The 19851-nt window shown below is 46.7% G+C and overlaps 1 protein-coding gene across 1 annotated transcript in view; it reads left to right on the forward strand.

Moving 5' to 3' along the window:
• MYBPH (myosin binding protein H) overlaps window positions 1-19851 on the forward strand; it is a 48903-nt gene that overhangs the window by 14617 nt on the left and 14435 nt on the right. Inside the window, exons 5-6 of the mRNA XM_030221464.1 lie at window positions 2782-2977; window positions 12306-12445. Of these exons, the coding sequence (XP_030077324.1) occupies window positions 2782-2977; window positions 12306-12445 (336 nt within the window). The remainder of the gene's footprint in view (window positions 1-2781; window positions 2978-12305; window positions 12446-19851) is intronic.

The following is a 19851-nucleotide window of genomic DNA, read 5'->3' on the forward strand; positions in this document are numbered from 1 at the left end:
GAATCAGTGTCCTGGATAGCAGCAGGGAGCAGAGTAGAGATGTTCCAAAGATGGTATTAGAAAGGTAGAATCAAAGGGGAAATTTTCATAAAAGCATTTTTGTGTGCAAATGACAATATGGTGGTTATTTTAGAAGTCCTGTTTGTGATTTACTTGTGGTGTCGGGACTTGTCTTGGTCACCTTTGCAGTTGTGCTGTTTTGGTTTGCGTTTTGCAAAGGTTTTGTTTTTGTCGTTCTTACATGTGAGTCTGACATACATGTAGAAAACCCGATTTTAGAAAGTTGAGATTTATGCATGTAAATCGGGAATACACGCATATGGCAACGAGCATAGTTTAGATGTGTTTTGGGTAGAACTAAGGCAGCCCTGGAAAATACACGTGTTATTCCCCATTTCAGAAAGGAAATGTACATTTGTGTTTACCAAGATTTACAGCTGCCCCTGGGCACCTCTGTGTTTTGGAAAAGTTCTTATTTTGAGCAGTGCTCTATGTGAGGGATTAGGGAAGGTTAACCCCTTAGTCTCCCTGTTGTTTTGTTTTGGTTCTGCCGATGGACTGTGGGATCTGTACCTAATTGGGGAACTGTAGATGCATAAGTTGCCAACATGGATGACATACAGGCCTATTTGCTGATATTCTGTGCTGAAATACCAACGTACCATGGAAGCCCTGACATTTAGATGCTTATAGAGGAGTAGCCTAGTGGTTAGTGCAGTGGACTTTGATCCTGGGGAACTGAGTTCAATTCCCACTGCAGCTCCTTGTGACTCTGGGCAAGTCACTTAACCCTCCATTGCCCCTGGTACAAAATAAGTACCTGAATATATGTAAACTGCTTTGAATGTAGTTGCAAAAACCTCAGAAAGGCTGTATATCAAGTCCCATTTCCCTATTTGAGATTCTACATGGAATGTTGCTATTCCACTAGCAACATTCCATGTAGAAGCCTGCCCTTGCAGATCAGCAACGCGGCTGCGCAGGCTTCTGTTTCTGTGAGTCTGACGTCCTGCACGTACGTGCAGGATGTCAGACTCACAGAAACAGAAGCCTGCACGGCCACATTGCTGATCTGCAAGGGCAGGCTTCTACATGGAATGTTGCTAATGGAGGAGTAGCCTAGTGGTTAGTGCAGCGGAGTCTGATTCTGGGGAACTGGGCTCGATTCCCATTGCAGCTCCTTGTGACTCTGGGCAAGTCACTTAACCCTCCATTGCCCCTGGAACAAAATAAGTACCTGAATATATGTAAAACCGCTTTGAATGTAGTTGCAAAAACCTCAGAAAGGCCGTGTATCAAGTCCCATTTCCCTTTCCCTTCCCTTATGTTGCCTCTGTTGGTATTTTAAGTGGCTGCTCCCACTGCTCGTAACAAGCACATCCATTTTTCCTGCTGCCATTTTAGAACAAGATCTATATCGGCAACCCGGACATCTCAATTTTGATTTGTACATTCTACCTAAAATACAGTGTGTTCTCGCTATTCGGGATGGTATGATTCTTGGAAAACTTTGCGAACTGTGAATTCGCGAATACTGAACCATTGCCCTTATGGGAAAATCGGGGTTTGGTTCCAGGTTTACCTATGTTCCTAAAAAAAAAACGGATAGCAAATAATAGACTCTATGGGAGTCAGGGGCTTAGGTTCCTGTTCCGGAAAACCATATAGGATTGGTAGCGTGCAACTCACTCCCTGGACGCTTGGTGGCCATTCCCAGAAGCAAACACCAAAATGAGAAAAGCAAAAGTGAAAGCAAAGAAGGCTGTTTTGAAACACGCATATCCGCGAATACGTGAACAATGCAGCGCGAATAGCAAAGTGTTCTCAAAGCACATCGCCGCTGATAAGCGAAATTGCGAAGACCGAATGCACGAATAGCGAGAACACACTGTATGCCTTCACGTGATTGTAAAATACCACTTATAAAGTTATCCTCCAAGAAAAACTAATCACGATGACAAGAATGTGTTCGCTTTTATGTGATTCAGGAGTAACCACTGGGCAGAGCGTAGGTGGAATCACAATCACAAACCTTTACAAATATTCTTAAGCAGGTGCAAGTAAATGACTGTGGCTTCATTTTAGCTGTGATTTCTGAATCTTTCAGGGATATTTTTGTAAAGACACATGTCATGGGCACCTATGTGTGTCTATATAATAGGCCCACTTACTCTCCCAAGTCTGATATAACATCCGGCTTGCAGTGATTATATTTACTGCTGTTATTGTCTATTGCCTATGTTCGAATTATTCTTGCTGTACACCACCAAAGTTGAATTTCTTCAAAAAGACTGTAAATAGATCCTAATAAATAAATAAATGGCCTGATACTCAAATGCAACTAGCTTTCCATGTCATATAAAGCACTGCCAGGCAGAAGACCTGGGTGTGAATCTCGGGTCAGCTGTAGCCAGGATGCTGCAGAGGCAGCTTTCAGACCCCAAAGGGGGAGGACAACCCAGCTATTGCACAATGGTGACACCTAGTGGCTCAATTTAGGACCCATTATTGCAGGGTCCAAAAGGGGACCTTAGTATATGGCCTAGGACCAAGAACTGTGGCTGCAATGATAGGGTAAATTAGTTAAAGGGGGACATGAAAGGAAGGGAAAACCTGTTGAATCTATAGCTTAATGAGAGTGAATTCCAACTGAACTTGAAGCCCCCTCTCCCTCCCAAAATAGATATATTTATCCATATTAATCTATCTACCTGTGTATCTATATATACAAGCCGGCTAAACTTAGCAGTTTGAACTAATTCTGTGTCCAACAAATTTCAGGGAAAGCCACGGCCTCAGGTTAGTTGGTCTAAGAATGGCCAGCCACTGGATCCCAAACAGGTCATTGTCCGGAACAGCGACAAGGACACGATCCTCTTCATTCGTGAGTCTGAAAGGAAGGATTCTGGCAAATATGAATTAACAGTACAGATCGACAGCCTGCAAGACAAAGCCATCTTTGAAATCCAAGTTATAGGTAAGAGAGAGCTGGAGCAGTTGTAGGTCAATATTTTGACATTCTCTTGTCCAGTAAGTCTTATCTGAGGAAATCATGAGCTCAGCCAGATCTAACACAGGATATAACTTGTATGTAAGTGCTAGAATTCTGCCATGCCCAAAGCATGCTACTCGGTCTAGCATTTCTATGTACACGGGATCCTGTAGCTGTGATGGTCCTGGGTCAGCCCCATGGCCTTACCTTGCAGAGATGGTGAATTCTAGATGCAGGGAACATAAGGAGCCACTGTGCTTGAGACCCTCCAGTACAGAGCAAATTCCTTCTGTGTCCAGGGAGGGGTAATTTGGGTTGGTGTTTTGAACAGTTGACGCCTATGGAAGGAAGCACAGCAACCGCCACAAACGAAGAGCCTCTTACTGGCTCTCAAGTTGTGGGAGGAGCCTTTCTATCCAGACCTTAGCTAGCTAGGAGATTGAAATCCTTGGGAAGTTGTTCTGAGGGTTGGAGAGGAGGTAGAATGAGTCACTTGTTCAGTTTCAGTCTGGCGCCATTACAGACCAAACACAACATTAAAAACCTGCTTGGGTTCCTCTTCCACCATTTTGAACTGTTCAAATCTTGTGTGGCTAGTGTTAAATATCATAATTTGGATCTGCCAAACATTTTCCAGTGCAAACGCTTTCACTTGATTTGTATGTATGTAGGGGTCCTTTTACTAAGCCGCGGTAAAAATTGGCCTGCGGTCGTGTAAGCGTGTGTATTGGGCGTGCGCCGGGCCAGTTTTTACCGCATCTACAAAAAAGGGCTTTTTTTTAATGGGACGGGAAAAGGGCCTGCAATAAAAATGAAACCAGTGCGCGCCCAAAACCGGCCTGCGCCCTTAACTCCACCCATTGATCTAGCGGTAAAGGCTCACACGCTACAGGTGTGGTGACCGGTCAGCGCGCACCAAGTGCCATGCATAGGAGGAAATAAGTAAATAATTCATCCATGTGTTATGGGCACGCGCCAAATCTGAAATTACCACTCGCATGGAGCCTACCGCGGCTTAGTAAAAGGGCCCCATTAGATAGGTAAGGTTGATACCACGTAAAATGTTGTCAGTTTGCAACATTGTTCTGTGGCTCTGGCCACCTTGTTGGGCAGGACTGGATGGGCCATGTGGGTCATTATCTGCTGTCATTTACTATGGTGCTGTTTTATGTTAGTAAATATGAGGTTATGGTTCCGCTTCCAACTGATCTGTAGTTGGGATGATGCCAACCCAAGCTTCACCCCCAGGGTTACTATCCAGCTTATAATCGAACGAGAATAACGCCCAAGTTCCGACCTAAATCGGGAGATGGGCGTTCTTCTCACAAAAACAAATAAAGCGGCATAATCGAAAGCCGAACTTTGGACGCTTTCAACTGCACTCCGTCGCGGATGCGGACAAAGTTGACGGGGGAGTGTCGGAGGCGTGGTGAAGGCGGAACTGGGGCGTGGTTATCGGGCGAACAGAGATGGGCGCCCTTCGCCGATAATGGATGCGTTTGTAGCTAGAATTTAGGGCACTTTTCCTGGACCCTGTTTTTTGACGAATAGGGCCCCAAAAAGTGCCCTAAATGACCAGATGACCCCCAGAGGGAGTCGGGGATGACCTCCCCTGACTCCCCCAGTGGTCACTAACCCCCTCCCACCACAACAAATGATGTTTCACAACTTTTTACTTTCACCCTCAAATGTCATACCCTCCTCCCAAGCAGCAGTATGCAGGTCCCTGGAGCAGTTGTTAGGGGGTGCAGTGGACGTCAGGCAGGTGGACCCAGGCCCATCCCCCCCCTACCTGTTACAATTGTGCTGCTTAATGCTACTAGTCGTCCAACCCCCCCCAAACCCCTGTACCCACATGTAGGTGCCCCCCTTCACCTCTTAGGGCTATAGTAATGGTGTAGACTTGTGGGCAGTGGGTTTTGAGGGGGATTTGGGGGGCTCAACACCCAAGGGAAGGGTGCTATGCACCTGGGAGCTCTTTTACCTTTTTTTTTGTTTTTGTAAAAGTGCCCCCTAGGGTGCCCGGTTGGTGTCCTGGCATGTGAGGGGGACCAGTGCACTATGAATCCTGGCCCCTCCCACGAACAAATGCCTTGCATTTATTCGTTTTTGAGCTGGGCGATTTCATTTTCCATTATCGGTGAAAAGCAAAAACGCCCAGCTCACACCTTGGCGAATAAAACATGGGCGTCTATTTTTTTTAAAAAATACGGTTCACTCCGCCCCTTCACGGACCCGTTCTCGGAGATTAACGCCCATGGAGATGGGCGTTTCTGGTCGATTATGCCCCTCTATATGTCCGGTTTTACCCGGACGCGTCCTCTTTTTGAGGACATGGCTGGGTAACTGGGCGGGTTTTGCCAACCTGCCCGTTTGTCCGGATTTCCAGACAAACGGGCAGGCTGGCGAGCGGGCCTAGTGGTGTCCTATCCTCCACTCCCCTTACCTTACTTTACTGCCCTGGTGGTCTAGTGACCTCTTTGGGGCAGGAAAGAGCCCCCTGTTTTCTGCCCAGAGCGCCTGCATACTGTTCCATGCTGACGGTCCCGGCGCCGATTCAAAATGGCTGCCGAGAGTTAAAGTCAGCAAGGAACAGTATGCAGGCACTCTGGGCAGAAAGAGTTCACTAGACCACCAGGGCAGTATAGTAAGGTAAGGGGAGGGGAGAGTAGGACACCCTTAGGGGGGTGTGTGTGTGTGTGTGTGTGTGTGTGTATGACAGGGGGCAGGGGGTGTGGCTTGGGCGGGTTGGGTCATGGCGTGGGTGTGGCATGGGCGTGGCATGTGTCCTCCTTTTGGGGGGAGCAAATATGGTAACCCTACCCCCGGACCACCTTGGCACTAATTGGACAGTGCCACTCAATAGGGACTCATTAGAAATTGCTGGAGCTATCTATATAATATTTACACACTTGCTCCAACTTATTATAACAAATCTCTTTATTAGAAAAATGTACTGTCATGCTAAACGCATAACTTTTTTTAAAAACACAAAATCACAATAATACTGTCTTTTCACGCATTCTCCATTCACTCATAGTACCTGTCTAACAACATTACTTGACTTTCCCTTTTTAACATATACCGATGTTATATTTATATACAAATAATGATCTCACTTTGCTTGTGTTGAATTAAATTACTATGACAATATCAGAGTTATTTTGTGATCCCCTGAGCAATCTTATCCCAGCCTTCCGCATGGGTACTTGGTATTTTACAAATCCAAAGTTCTATTCTTAAAGTTGTAATATAGTCTCTGACTCAGTTCTCCATTTTAGAAAACAACACTTTCAATCGTCCACAGGTACTTGGTGAAGGACTGAGGTAATCGCTCCTGAATTTGATGTCAGTTTTTTCCTTATGCAAATGTCGGTTCCTCAATGCAGGACCGCATTTCGCTCACTTCCTCAGGAGGAACCACCGCATCATTTTAATCAATTCGCACCGGCTGCATGCCTGGGTGAGACTTCTCAGCTCGAGAACCAACTGCCTTATCACTGAGTTTCAGTGGCAGTCACAGGCAATATTCAGTGGCAGTACCAGCTGAAGTGCCACTCAGTATTGATGGCTGTCCATCTCAGTGTGATTTAACTGTCCTGCTTGATTAAACCTTTGTGAATATCTCTCTCCTCTTCATTCTGTTCAAAATTCTGCTGCACGATTAATATTTCGTCAAAGTCGCTATGCCCATATCAGCCCTCTTCTGAAGTCACTTCACTGGCTCCCTATCCATATACAGTTCAAGCTCCTCTTATTAACCTATAAGTGCATTCACTCTGCTGCCCCTCACTACCTCTCCACCCTCATCTCTCCCTACACTCCTTCCAGGAACTCCGTTCACTAGGCAAATCTCTCCTAATTGCACCCTTCTCCTCCATCGCTAACTCCAGACTCCGTTCCTTTTATCTCGCCACACCCCATGCCTGGAATAGACGTCCTGAGCCATTACGTCTAGCTCCATCCCTGGCCGCCTTCAAATCCGGGCTAAAGGCCTACCTGTTTGATGCTGCTTTTAATTCCTAACTTGTCACCTGCTCGTAACCTTTATCTTGTCTTCCTCTCTTCAATAGTCCCTTTTCCCCTATGTGTCCTATCTGTCTGTCCTACCCTTATCCCTTATTTGTCCTGTCTGTCTGTCCTGATTTAGATTGTAAGCTCTTTTTGAGCAGGGACTGTCTTTTCTTCATGTTCAATTGTGAAGCGCTGCGTACGACTGGTAGCGCTATAGAAATGATTTGTAGTAGTAGTAGTGAATATCGAGCTCTAAGTGTGCACATTGCAACTCCACCTCCGCTCTTCCTAAGCTATAACCCCCCCCCCCCCCCCGAACTTCTACATGCAAATTGCTTAAAAGAATGTGTAGCCTTCCCAAGCACCTACTTTTCAAGCATGTATGCAGTTGCTCAGCTTACACATGGAAAAGCTATGTAAAATTACCCCCCATGTGACTTAGACAGAGTTGTCATATATATCCTAATATTTATATGTAGTATCACTCTTATCAGAAGTCATTTGTCCAGGTATTCCATAACCTCCCATGTCATTCGCCCACACTAGGGCCCTGTGGATTTCTCCGTGGAACTGCGATTATCAGTTTGCCCTGGCTAACCTTTGCTCTTCACTAGTTTTGTCTTTGCAAATGCTCCAGGAAATGCAAGAATTCCAGGAAGCTCATTGCCTGCCAATCCCAGGGATTCTGGTTTCCCCAGATGTTTATCAACAGCACATGACAAAAGGCATCGGGTTGAAATTTGGCTCAGGAGTCTTACTCAGTGGCCAAAACACCCTGTGCATTGCATCTATGCAGCTTTGGATGTTATAAGCCGTCTGGTGTGGATATCTATGAATGATATATGTCTAACTAGGTATCTTAACGCAATGCTGACTGTTCCAGGAATGTTCAGCAGAAACAAGCTGTTACTCTTGAGAAGGGCAACGGTTAATATCCTGGGCACCTGTGTCTTTCATGCATGTCTAAAGGACCATAAGAATGTCAAACGAAAAGTGTGATATAGTGTTCTGGAGTGAAAGGTTTAACTATCTGATATGAATCAATGTGTGTGTGTGGGGGGGGGGGGGTGTGGCAGTTACAGATTCAGAAAATGATACTAGAAGAAGGATGGGAAAAAAATGATTGTTGTAAGGCTGTGACATCAGTGTTCGCTCGCTCTATGGGCTTCAAGAAACCATCAGAGTTCTGTAGGCTGCAATGTAGACATTAAGTTGGGCAACCCAGGCAGAGTCTGACCCTTGTTAGCAAGGACCTGTAACATGAGAGAGGACCGGTCTTTATTATGTGCATTTTTTAGGCAGCGTATACAGAATCTCCCCCAAAATGGGAGAAAAACTTTAGTACACAGGGCCCTAAGGTGGTCATGATCAAAAGCAAACGCTGGCGCTAGAGGCTGTTAGCGCCATACTAGCGCCGGCATTTGCTACCGCCCCATGATTAGAGCCCTCAAGCACGTGAAATAACACGCTCGAGGGCTCTTTGCGCAAGTAGCATGCAAATGCATGCTAAACAGGGCTTAGCGCATTCATCACCAATGATCAGCGGCCAGCGCACCGAGCTGGTGTTAGGGTTTGCAGATCATTGGGGAGGAATGGTGAGCCCTGTCCAGCATGCAGTTGCATGCTGGCAGGCCCCCGTCCCCCCCCCCAAAAGCAAACCTGCAAACAGGGGGCTGGAGGTCCGGTGGACCTCCGGTCCCCCCGATGATTCTACCCCCCCCCCCAGGTTCAGGGAGGGCTGGAGATCCGGTGGGTCTCCAGCCCCCCCAACCCCACCCCCCGAAAAAATGGTCCCTGGTGGTCTAGTGGCCGCCGGCCAAACCCCCTCCCACCCTCCCTCCCAATGAGCGACGGGGGGGGGGGGCTGGAGGTCCAGTGGACCTCCAGCCCACCCCAACTCCACCCAGCGTTGTCTGCAGTGGTGGTCCAGTGTACAAACGGAACCCCCTCCTGGCCCCCCTACCTTAGTTGGAGGAGGGAGATAGCCTGCCTCCCTCCTCTTCCTTGGGTTGATGTCGGCACAAAATGGCGGGCGCTGGGCGGGGCTACAGACCATATAAGGGAGCGATTCCCTTATATGGTTTGTAGCCCTGCCCAGCGCATCGCAGGATGCATTGGGCAGGGCTGGGCGCCACCATTTTGTGTCATCAACCCAAGGAAGAGGAGGGAGGCAGGTTATCTCCCTCCTCCAACTAAGGTAGGGGGGCCGGGAAGGGGTTCCGTTTGACCACCACTGCAGACAACACTGTGGGGGGGGGGGAGTTGGGGTGGGCTGGAGGTCCGCCGGACCTCCAGCCCCCCGTCGCTCGTTGGGAGAGAGGGTGGGAGGGGGTTTGACCGGCGGCCACTAGACCACTAGGGAACATTTTTTCGGGGAGGGGGTTGGGGGGGTTGGAGACCCACCGGATCTCCAGCCCTCCCTGAACCTGGGGGGGGGGGGAATCGGAGGTGGGATTGGAGGTCCGCCGGACTTCCAGCCCTGTTTTTCCTTACTCGGGGCAGGGGTAGTCAGGGCCTGGTTGTCCCATGGACCTCCAGCCCCTGTGTTTAGGTTTGGGCTTTTGACAGCCCAGACCTGTCAAACAAGTGCGGGAGGATTGTGCTGAGCGCATGCTCAGGCACAATTCGCCTGCACTTCTACCCCATGATCAGAGATAATTGCGCTGCTTAAATTTGCATTTATTCATTTTTTATCATCCGTGTGGTAAAGCCCCGCGCTGTTCCAGCGCTATTTTAGAGCGCTGTTTGGAACAGCGCGAGGCTTTTGATCATCTGAGCCTAAGTCCTTAAAGAGATTCACCTCTATGACCTCTTCTGCTATCTGGTCTCAGGTTCTGTCCTTATCAGTCCCTTTATCTCACCCTCTGGTCTTGTGGGTGCTCTTCTTGATCACTTTGTCTCCATGAGCTCAGACGTTCTCCATCTTGTCTGGGATGCACATGTCCCTGCTCCTCTGGAGTGAACTTGTCTTTTGACCTCACAATATTGCACGACTCAGCACCCCATCCCTGAACTGACCATCCTCTCTGGCACAAAACTTCCTTTCTTTCAATTTTCCACCTCCAACCACCGGTACAGCTATCAGAACTACAAAGTCTCTTGCCCTGGAGCAACTACTTTTGAGAATGTACGAATTGTGAGTAAATTAGCCTACATTAATTTAGTGAAAGTAAATTTCAGAAAAGAAAAGAGACTCCTGGTGTGTGTTGATGTGCTTGAGGTTATACTTTGGGGTATTATAGCGCATATCTGCTTTAAAAGGACATTTAACAGGTGAATCTCTTCATAAAGGCAGTTAATAAATCCCAATAAATAGATAAAACTAAAGAAAAATAAAAAAAACTTTCCAAGTATACATTTAAAATATCCGTATAAATAATGAATCTGATTCAAGCTATTTATCTGGCCACGTGACGGGATTTATTAATGGGAAAAGACAAAATGAAGCAGCCTGATTGCCTTCTGACTTTTCCTTTCTACAGTGCTGAGAACACATCAGAACTCAGCCGTCTATGGATTCAAGATCTTAATGCTTTGAGTCTGGGGTATTTAGTTGGACCCTGAGTGGGTTCTGGTTTTGAACAGCCTTAGGGCCGGATTTGTCAAAGCTGGTCTCTCAGTCTGTCTCTACTGGAAAAAAAAGTTCAGTGAATCAGACCCTTGGTATCCTGGAGCCAGCCATTCAAATACTAGATGTGAGTGAGGTGAAATGAACTCTAAATGATTACATTGGAAACAGTCCAGGAAACCAAGGAAAAGCAAACAGATACAGTCAGTCATGGATAGCAAACACCCAGTGGCTTTCCTGCGCTGAGTACTGTCCAGCCTCATGGAGTCAGGAAAGACCAGTGATTTATCTATTCAAGTAGTGTGTGCAGGGCTGCCGAGAGGGGGGGCAGAGAGAGGCAAAATTCCCCTGGCCCGAGCCTCCAAGGGGGGCCCGGCGCCGGGGTCAGGCCACCGGCACTGCAGTCCCTGGTGTCACCTGCCTGCCTCCACGGCTCCGGGCCCCCTTCATTCAAAGCGGCAGTCGCAGATTGCGTCTCTTCTGGCCTTCCCTCCCTGTGTCCCGCCCTCGCGGAAAACGGAAGTTGCATCAGACGAGGGCAGGACACAGGGAGGAAGTGACTTGCCCAGAGTCACAAGGAGCTGCAGTAGAAATTGAACCCTGTTCCCCAGGATCAAAGTCTGCCGAACTACACACTAGGCTACTCCTCCACTCAGGGCATCTACATTAAGACACCTGTGATATACCTACTCGTACCTATTCTATATTTCTTTATAGAACACTAGCATGATCCCCTGGATTCTATATAGCATGACTTTTAAGTTGAGCACGCAAATCTGGTCATATTCTGGATTTGCGCGCACAACTTAATTAGTTAACAAGCCAATCGGTGCCGATGTATTCATCTTTAACATAGTAACATAGTAGATGACGGCAGAAAAAGACCTGCACGGTCCATCCAGTCTGCCCAACAAGATAAACTCATATGTGCTAGTTTTTTGTGTATACCTTACCTTGATTTGTACCTGTCTTTTTCAGGGCACAGACCGTATAAGTCCGCCCAGTACTATCCCCGCCTCCCAACCACCAGCCCCGCCTCCCACCACCGGCTCTGGCACAGACCGTATAAGTCTACCCAGCACTATCCCCACCTCCCAACCACCAGCCCTGGCACAGACCGTATAAGTCTGCCCAGCACTAGCCCCGCCTCCCAACCGTCTCTGCCACCCATTCAAGGCTAAGCTCCTGAGGATCCCTTCCTTCCGAACAGGATTCCTTTATGTTTATCCCACGCATGTTTGAATTCCGTTACCATTTTCCTCTCCACCACCTCCCGTGGGAGGGCATTCCAAGCATCCACCACCCTCTCCGTGAAAAAATACTTCCTGACATTTTTCTTAAGTCTGCCCCCCTTCAATCTCATTTCATGCCCTCTCGTTCTACTGCCTTCCCAATGTAAGTTGATGATAGCTGCTTACAATTTAGAAGTTTTTTAAAAATATGAACATGAAATATTGTTACTGATGTATGGCTTACAAAATGTTTAAAGGATTTTTTTTTGGACCAGTGATTGAATGATTGCTAAAGATGGGACGTGCGACAATAAACCCGGTTGGGCGTCAATGTCTTGCGATGTCTGAGGTCCTTTTTTCCCCTAATATTGAAAGGTTTTTAGATCTGTGAAGTCCTCTATTTTGATTTGAGTGAATATTTATGTTTAGCCAAACTGGCTGTACAGACATCATTTGTGAAAGACAGAGGAGATAATCTGCTGTCTTGTTGTCTTTGAAGAGAAACCTGGACCGCCTCAAAGCATTAAGCTGGTTGACGTGTGGGGATTTAATGCCGCTTTGGAGTGGACGCCACCAAAAGATGATGGTAACAGTGACATCAAGGGGTATACAGTACAGAAATCAGACGAAAAGACCGGGGTAAGTTCAGTTTATGCATGTAGTCAAGTTCAAGTACACGAACAGTGGATCCAAAAAAGTCCTCTCACAAATGGTGTTTCCTAAACAAGGTCTTTATTCAAATCAATAAAAACAACTCGGCACGATTCGTGTTTCGGCCGTAGAGGCCTGCGTCAGGGGTCTATTGATTTTTGATACAAAGAAATTGGCAAAACAGATGACTCACAGTCAATTGTCTATTAACAGAGATATCTGAAGTAACGTTTAACGACACTGCCCTTCTCCTGCCTTGTGGGTGTCCTTATCACAATGCACACAAACTGAAGCCGATCTCCGCCTCTCGTATCTGGATCAAATACTCCTCAACTCTCTTGACCCGCCTTTCTCTGCTTCAGTTTGTGTGCATTGTGTCAGGACTCTCAAGGCTAAACCTGGATTTGTGAGCCCTTGGACCACTGCCGAGGAGTGGCAGCGGCAGGCAAAACCCCCCAACCAGCACTGGGCTAGCACACCAGCAAGGCAGGGACTGCAGACGCAGATAAGCAAGCCGGAACACATGGACTGGAACACACTGGACTGGAACTAGGCTTCATCTACATTTGACTGCCGTTCCCCAGGGGTTGAGCCCCTGGGTGCAGGCAGCCGGCCGGACTTAGAGGAAAGCTGGTACTGGAGCAAGCAGGCTGGAACACCAAGAAACTCACACTAGAAAAGATTCTTAAACAAGCTTGGCCAAAACAGGGTTCAGGATAGGAATCAGGATTCAGGATTTCCAAACAGGCTTGGCTGGAAGGAAACTGAAAGCAAGCAGGGCAGACACAAGCAGGAGGGGAACTGAAGTTGAAGACAACCAGCCACAAACAGAGGAAGAACGGATACTATACAGGGTAGACTTTAAGACAAGCTTGACTAACCAAGGTAGCACAGAAGCCCCAGGTAAACAGGGAACCAAACAAGACAGGACACAAAGCTAGGCTACGCAGGCAAGAACTAGGGCAATGACTGAAAGATGCCAAGCAGCAACTAAGAAAGACATACATACAAGCAATAAAGCTAGACTGAAAGCAGAACCTAGCAGACAAACAAACAGAGAACACAAAGGCTAAAGTACACACAGGCACCACGATCTAAACACAGAACAGGACAAGGCTAAAGTACACACAGGCACCAAGAAATAAGCACAGAACAGGACAAGGCTAAAGTACACACAGGCACCACGATCTAAACACAGAACAGGACAAGGCTAAAGTACACACAGGCACCAAGAAATAAGCACAGAACAGAACAAGGCAAGAGTGCAACTGCGCACCGGTTACCTCGAGACCCTTTGCAATGCAAAGGCCCTGTTGAAAGGGCCAGTTGCCTAATAAAGGCAATCAGCAGCTGAGGTTCAAGCTGCAGGAATCTCAAGGCAGCTAAGGGTGAGGCTAGCTGCCAAACTTCCAACCAAGTCTGTAGGGCTAGAATATCTGGACCGGACTGGAATGAAAGTCTGGAATGTGTAGGGAGACAGCAAGACAGTCTATGGCAGCCACCGGTTCTGGCCACCAGAGGGCGAGGTGAGCACAGCCAAGGAAAATAGTCACCATCATGATGCATTGTGATAAGGACACCCACAAGGCAGGACAAGGGCAGTGTCGTTAAACGTTACTTCAGATATCTCTGTTAATAGACAATTGACTGTGAGTCATCTGTTTTGCCAGTTTCTTTGTATCAAAAATCAATAGACCCCTGACGCAGGCCTCTACGGCCAAAACACGAATCATGTCGGGTTGTTTTTATTGATTTGAATAAAGACCTTGTTTAGGAAACACCATTTGTGAGAGGACTTTTTTGGATCCACTGTTCATGTATTTGGCTTTCGTTTCTCCTGTGGAGAGATCACCTTCTGTAGGTGTTGGCTTCGTTGTAGTCAAGTTCATACATAAACCATGTTGCTGGGATCTCAGGCAAAGGCTTAAAAATTGGAAAATGTCGACCTAAAAGCATCCAGGTTCTAGCATCATCTTCTGAAATATTTTCAGGGAGAACTACATACAGTGACCTCCAGTGTCTGCTGGTCCAGCTTTGTGTTTTCAAGCATTAAAATTTGTTATTTATCCCTTCCAAGTATGGGAGTCTGTGGTTCATGTTGGGATTATTCAGACAATGTGCATCTGCCATGAGACTGCCGGGTGCTGATGGACATCTGGACTTCAGACAAGCAGAAAGCCATGTGAGGGTCGGAGAGTGTAGTACAGAAGCAATGGGAACCTGAACAGGCTTAAGAGGCAGCTGGTGTGTGTTCTATAAACAGCTCTGACTCTGAGCAGCTAAGCCATTTCTTGATCTGCGAAATAGATTTCATGAAAGGCTTTACAGAGAACGAAGTGAATGCTTCCTATTTTTCATGGGGAAGGTCTGGAAAAATATTAGCATGTTGCAAATACATTTTTACTATTCCAGGCTGTTTTAAGCAATAAGGGAACAATTCTGCAGCGAGGCACCTCCGTTTCGGGTCTCGTGGTTGGAGCCTCTGCTATAGCAGCACCTGAGCATCCAGGCTTCTTTATACAAAACTAGAGTAACTCAGTGTCAGTACACCTAGGGCTGGATTCAGTAAAAGTTGCCCAAATTGTGGCTCTGGAAAGATCTGTGCTAGGCTCCTATTCCATACAGTGTGCTCTGCGCCAAGTGCCCTCTTTAGAAAAGCGCGTAGCACCAATTCCCATACCCAAGTTTGGGCACGAGAACTTATGCCTGCCGAAAGCTGGAGTAAATCCCGGCACACAAGTTGGGTGCGCAACTGACTAATTCTATACAGCATTCCTACATTTTTGGAACACCCCTGACCCGCCCATGCCACTCCCCTTTTGGGCTGCACCCAAGACACTTTGGGCATGCAGCGTTACAGAATAGCGCATAGGCAGATGTGCATGTAAGTCCAAATTAATGCCAATTAACGTCAATAATTGATTGTTAACGGCTCATTAACACTGCCCTGCATGCCCAAATTTGGGCGGCCTATATAGAATCTGGGGGCTGATGTCTATGGGGCCGATATTCAGATCGTGGGAGGTAGCCTGGCGGTGAGACTGGATATTCAATATTTGGTTTATTTTTGGCTGGTTTAAACTTAGTTGGCCATGCCAATGTTCAGCGCTGACTGGTTACGTTTAAACCGGCCAAACATAGGCCTACTATTTTGGAGGCTCAATTTGCTGCCAAACGTAGCCAGCAATGCTCTAAAGATTAGCGGATAGCGGGTTAAGCGCTATTTAACTGGCCAGGAGTCGTTCCTGGCCAGTTAAATAGCACTGAATATCGGGGGGGGGGGGGAGGGGGGTATTTGTCTGCAGTTAAACCAACTGGCATAACTTTGACACCTAAATATGGCAAGGACCTGTGTAATATACAGTATTCTCCAAGTTATTTATTTATTTATTTGTTGCATTTGTAGCCCACATTTTCCCACTTATTTGTAGACTCAACGTGGCTTACAATAATACATCATAGCAAGCGTCAATCAAGAGTAGATAAACAATTGGTTACATAAAGAACAGGTGTAACATAATGGATATAATCAATTCAAAAAACATATCAGAAAACAGTTAGATTATCAAGTAATTGGTGATGTGTTAGAGTTCCTATTGTAGATCATTATGGTAAGTCTTGTTATCCCACCTATGTATAGCCTATGCTCTGCCCATGTGTATGCCCCTTGCATTCATGTGATATATAAGTTATGTGTGCTTAGGTACCCTGTTGGCATTTTCTTGGGGAAGTATACGCTTACAGGGGAATTCTATATACGGTACTGATCACCTCAGTGGGTGGCGGTAAGTCCTCCCCCGCAAAATGGCCGCACGGCAAGTGCTTCACTTGCCGCACGGCCATTTCTTTTAAAAAAACCCAGCCTTTTACCCGCTGCAGTAAAAAGGGGGAGGGGGGGGCTCAGTGCACATCAACAACACATGCTGAAGCCAGCACAGGCCCCCTATTGCCGCAGCTTAGTAAAAGGACCCCTTTCAGCTTTCAGTGCCCAGCATGTGGCATGCACGATGTTTTGCTCTAGGTTTGATAGATTCTGGTATTATTTGTCTCACATCTGGCCAGCTGGTCTGTAATGCTCTGTTCTAGAAACCTCAAAGCATCTTCTTGGGGCACTGGTTTATCTGCTGGCTGTGGGGTCTTCAAAGTAACACGGCAGCACAGTTGACTCAGAAATGGTTTGTGGTTGTAGTGCAAAGAAAGAGAGCCTGATGCAGGAGAAAGCAACATTTCTTTTAAATGTCATTTTTTAAATTACATTTGTACCCTGCGCTTTCCCACTCATGGCAGGCTCAATGCGGCTTATATGGGGCAATGGAGGGTTAAGTGACTTGCCCAGAGTCACAAGGAGCTTGTCACAGGAAGCCCAGAGAGAGAATTCTGTTTATTGGGGAAACTTACTATCATCTTGCCTTTATCATCATTAACTTTATTCCAACCAGCACCTACGTCACATGCAGCAAGACCCGACACGGCCGTGTTTCGGCAAATGATGCCTGTATCAGGGGTCAATTTGTGCATTGCTTTCTGGTGCTTTCTGTAGTGCTCGTATTATAGAATTCTGTTGCATTGCTGATGTTCATTGACCCCTGACGCAGGCGTTCTTTGCCGAAACAGGGCCGTGTCGGGTATTGTTGCATGTGACATAGATTCTGATTGGAATAAAGTTGTTTTGGTTCTTCAAGAGTGTCATAAGTACATAAGTAATGCCACACTGGGAAAAGACCAAAGGTCCATCGAGCCCAGCATCCTGTCCACGACAGCGGCCAATCCAGGCCAAGGGCACCTAGCAAGCTTCCCAAACATAGAAACATTCTATACATGTTGTTCCTGGAATTGTGGATTTTTCCCAAGTCCATTTAGTAGCGGTTTATGGACTTGTCCTTTAGGAAACCGTCCAGCCCCTTTTTAAACTCTGCCAAGCTAACCGCCTTCACCACGTTCTCCGGCAACGAATTCCAGAGTTTAATTATGCGTTGGGTGAAGAAAAATTTTCTCCGATTTGTTTTAAATTTACTGCACTGTAGTTTCATCGCATGCTCCCTAGTCCTAGTATTTTTGGAAAGCGTGAACAGACGCTTCACATCCACCTGTTCCACTCCACTCAATATTTTATATGCCTCTATCATGTCTCCCCTCAGCCGTCTCTTCTCCAAGCTGTCATTCCACTGTTTTGTTTCTTCTGACATTGTTTCCCATGGGGACCTTATCCTTCTTTGTTTTTTTCAACCTTTTGGGTTTCATATCCTAACTCCACGCCTTTTATGGGGTTTTAAGGTCAGATGGTTCCCTGACATGTCCTCGTTAATTCCACAGAAAAGAAAACCATTCTTTGTTTTCATTCTGAGGTTATTCATGTTGCTGCCTCTTTCTCTCAGAAAATATTATTTATTTGTTACATTTTATACTGTTCCATCTAAACAGCTCCAGGCAGTGTACAACGAATTATAATACATTACCCAGCCTAAACATTTTAAAAAACAATGTGAGAATTACAAGGGCCCACAAGGGCTCCATTGTTTTTTTTACCTTTCTCACAGCCGCCCTCCCTCCCCTGGTGACATTTGTTCCCCAAATATGGAAGAGCCTTGGAAGCACGGACCGAACGATGTCTTTTCTGAGGCACTGCTTCATTTCTGTAAGGTGGCTTTTGTTTGACTGCCTGCTAGCTGAGATTAGTTCTTCAGCTTCAGCAGTTTTGTGTAAGCTTTGCCCTTCTTTTTACATCTCTTGCCCTTCCATTTTGGAGGGCTTGAGCTTAGGTTTCAATCAGTAATCTATAGGGATATCGCTTTTCTATTTTTAGCCTACTTTCTGAGGTGAAGAATGTGAATGACGCGGGCAAGTACATGTGTGTGTGTTTTCCCAATAATAACGTTTGTGCAGGGCAGTTCTGGGACAGATTCCTAATACAGAGGTCCCCAGAGCCTCCCTAATTCAATAAACTCATATGTACAATTTGATGTGTACCCCCTAATTCTGCAAAATTAGAAATTGTGCGTGCAAATGTCATTAATTAAAGTTAATTGAACTTTAGACAAATAAATTTAGGCGTGGGGATCTGTGCCTGAATGTATTGCAAGAAATAATCTTTTCATTTGAAATACGTACAAATACAGTTTTTCCTGAGGAGTTACTAGCATTACGCGGTCACCGAGAGCATTTTCTTCCAAGTCACTGTTGGCTGGGCAGTGCTGAAGTTACATTTTATTGCTTATGTTGCCGGCTGCCAAAATGCTAAGTCATTGCAGTTGCAAACAGAAAATTCTGGCCCCTTCTCCAGAATTCAGATGTCAATCAAAGGATAGCAGTAGGTGGTACATTCAGAGACTGATCCAATAGGATTCAAGCAGGAGTTTCAGGAGGGAAGTATATAAAATCCAGTTGCAAGCCATGTCTTTCCTCTCCTAGAGATGTAGAGGAGCCTAACAGAGCCTTAGCTGCCTGCTCAAGGGACTAAGGAACACAGTAGGCACAGTTCCCCCCCCCCCCCCCCCCCCCCCCCGATATTCAGAGCTATTTAACCTGTCAGAATGGCTGCTAACCAGCTATCCACCGATTTGTAAACTGGGTTTCATGGCCAACCTGGTATATATTTGGTCGGTTTAAATATAACCAGATAAGCCTGAATATTGACTTACATATAGTAGATGACGGCAGAAAAAAGACCTGCATGGTCCATCCAGTCTGCCCAAGACAAACTCATATGTGTATACCTTACCTTGACTTTGTACCTGTGCTCTTCAGGGCACAGACCGTATAAGTCTGCCCAGCACTATCCCCTCCTCCCAACCACCAGCTCTGGCACAGACCGTATAAGTCTGCCCAGCACTATCCTCACCTCCCAACCACCAGCCCTGCCTCCCAACCACCAGCTCTGGCACAGACCGTACAAGTCTGTCCAGCACTATCCCTGCCTCCCAACCACCAGTCCCGCTTCCCACCACCGGCTCTGGCACAGACCGTATAAGTCTGCCCAGCACTATCCCCGCCTCCCAACCACCAGCCCCGCCTCCCGATCTTGACTAAGCTCCTGAGGATCCATTCCTTCGGCACAGGATTCCTTTATGCTTATCCCACGCATGTTTGAATTCCGTTACCGTTTTCATTTCCACCACCTCCCGCGGGAGGGCATTCCAAGGTTATCTTTAAACCGGCCAAAAATAAACCAGATGTTCAATGCTGGCTACCGGTAACTATACAGGAAATAGAGAAGCAGCCTAGTGGTTAGTGGAGAGGGCTGAGAATCTTGGGATCTGGGCTCAATTCTCACTACTGTTCCTTGTGATCCTGGGCAAGTCACTTAACCCTCCAAGGTTCAAAAACTCAGGGGCTTTTACTAAGACACATAGACATCTATGCACGTACAATGTGTGTCAAATTAGAACTGCGGCCCA

Source organism: Microcaecilia unicolor, chromosome 12 (assembly GCF_901765095.1).
Source record: "Microcaecilia unicolor chromosome 12, aMicUni1.1, whole genome shotgun sequence".
Lineage (NCBI taxonomy): Eukaryota > Metazoa > Chordata > Amphibia > Gymnophiona > Siphonopidae > Microcaecilia > Microcaecilia unicolor.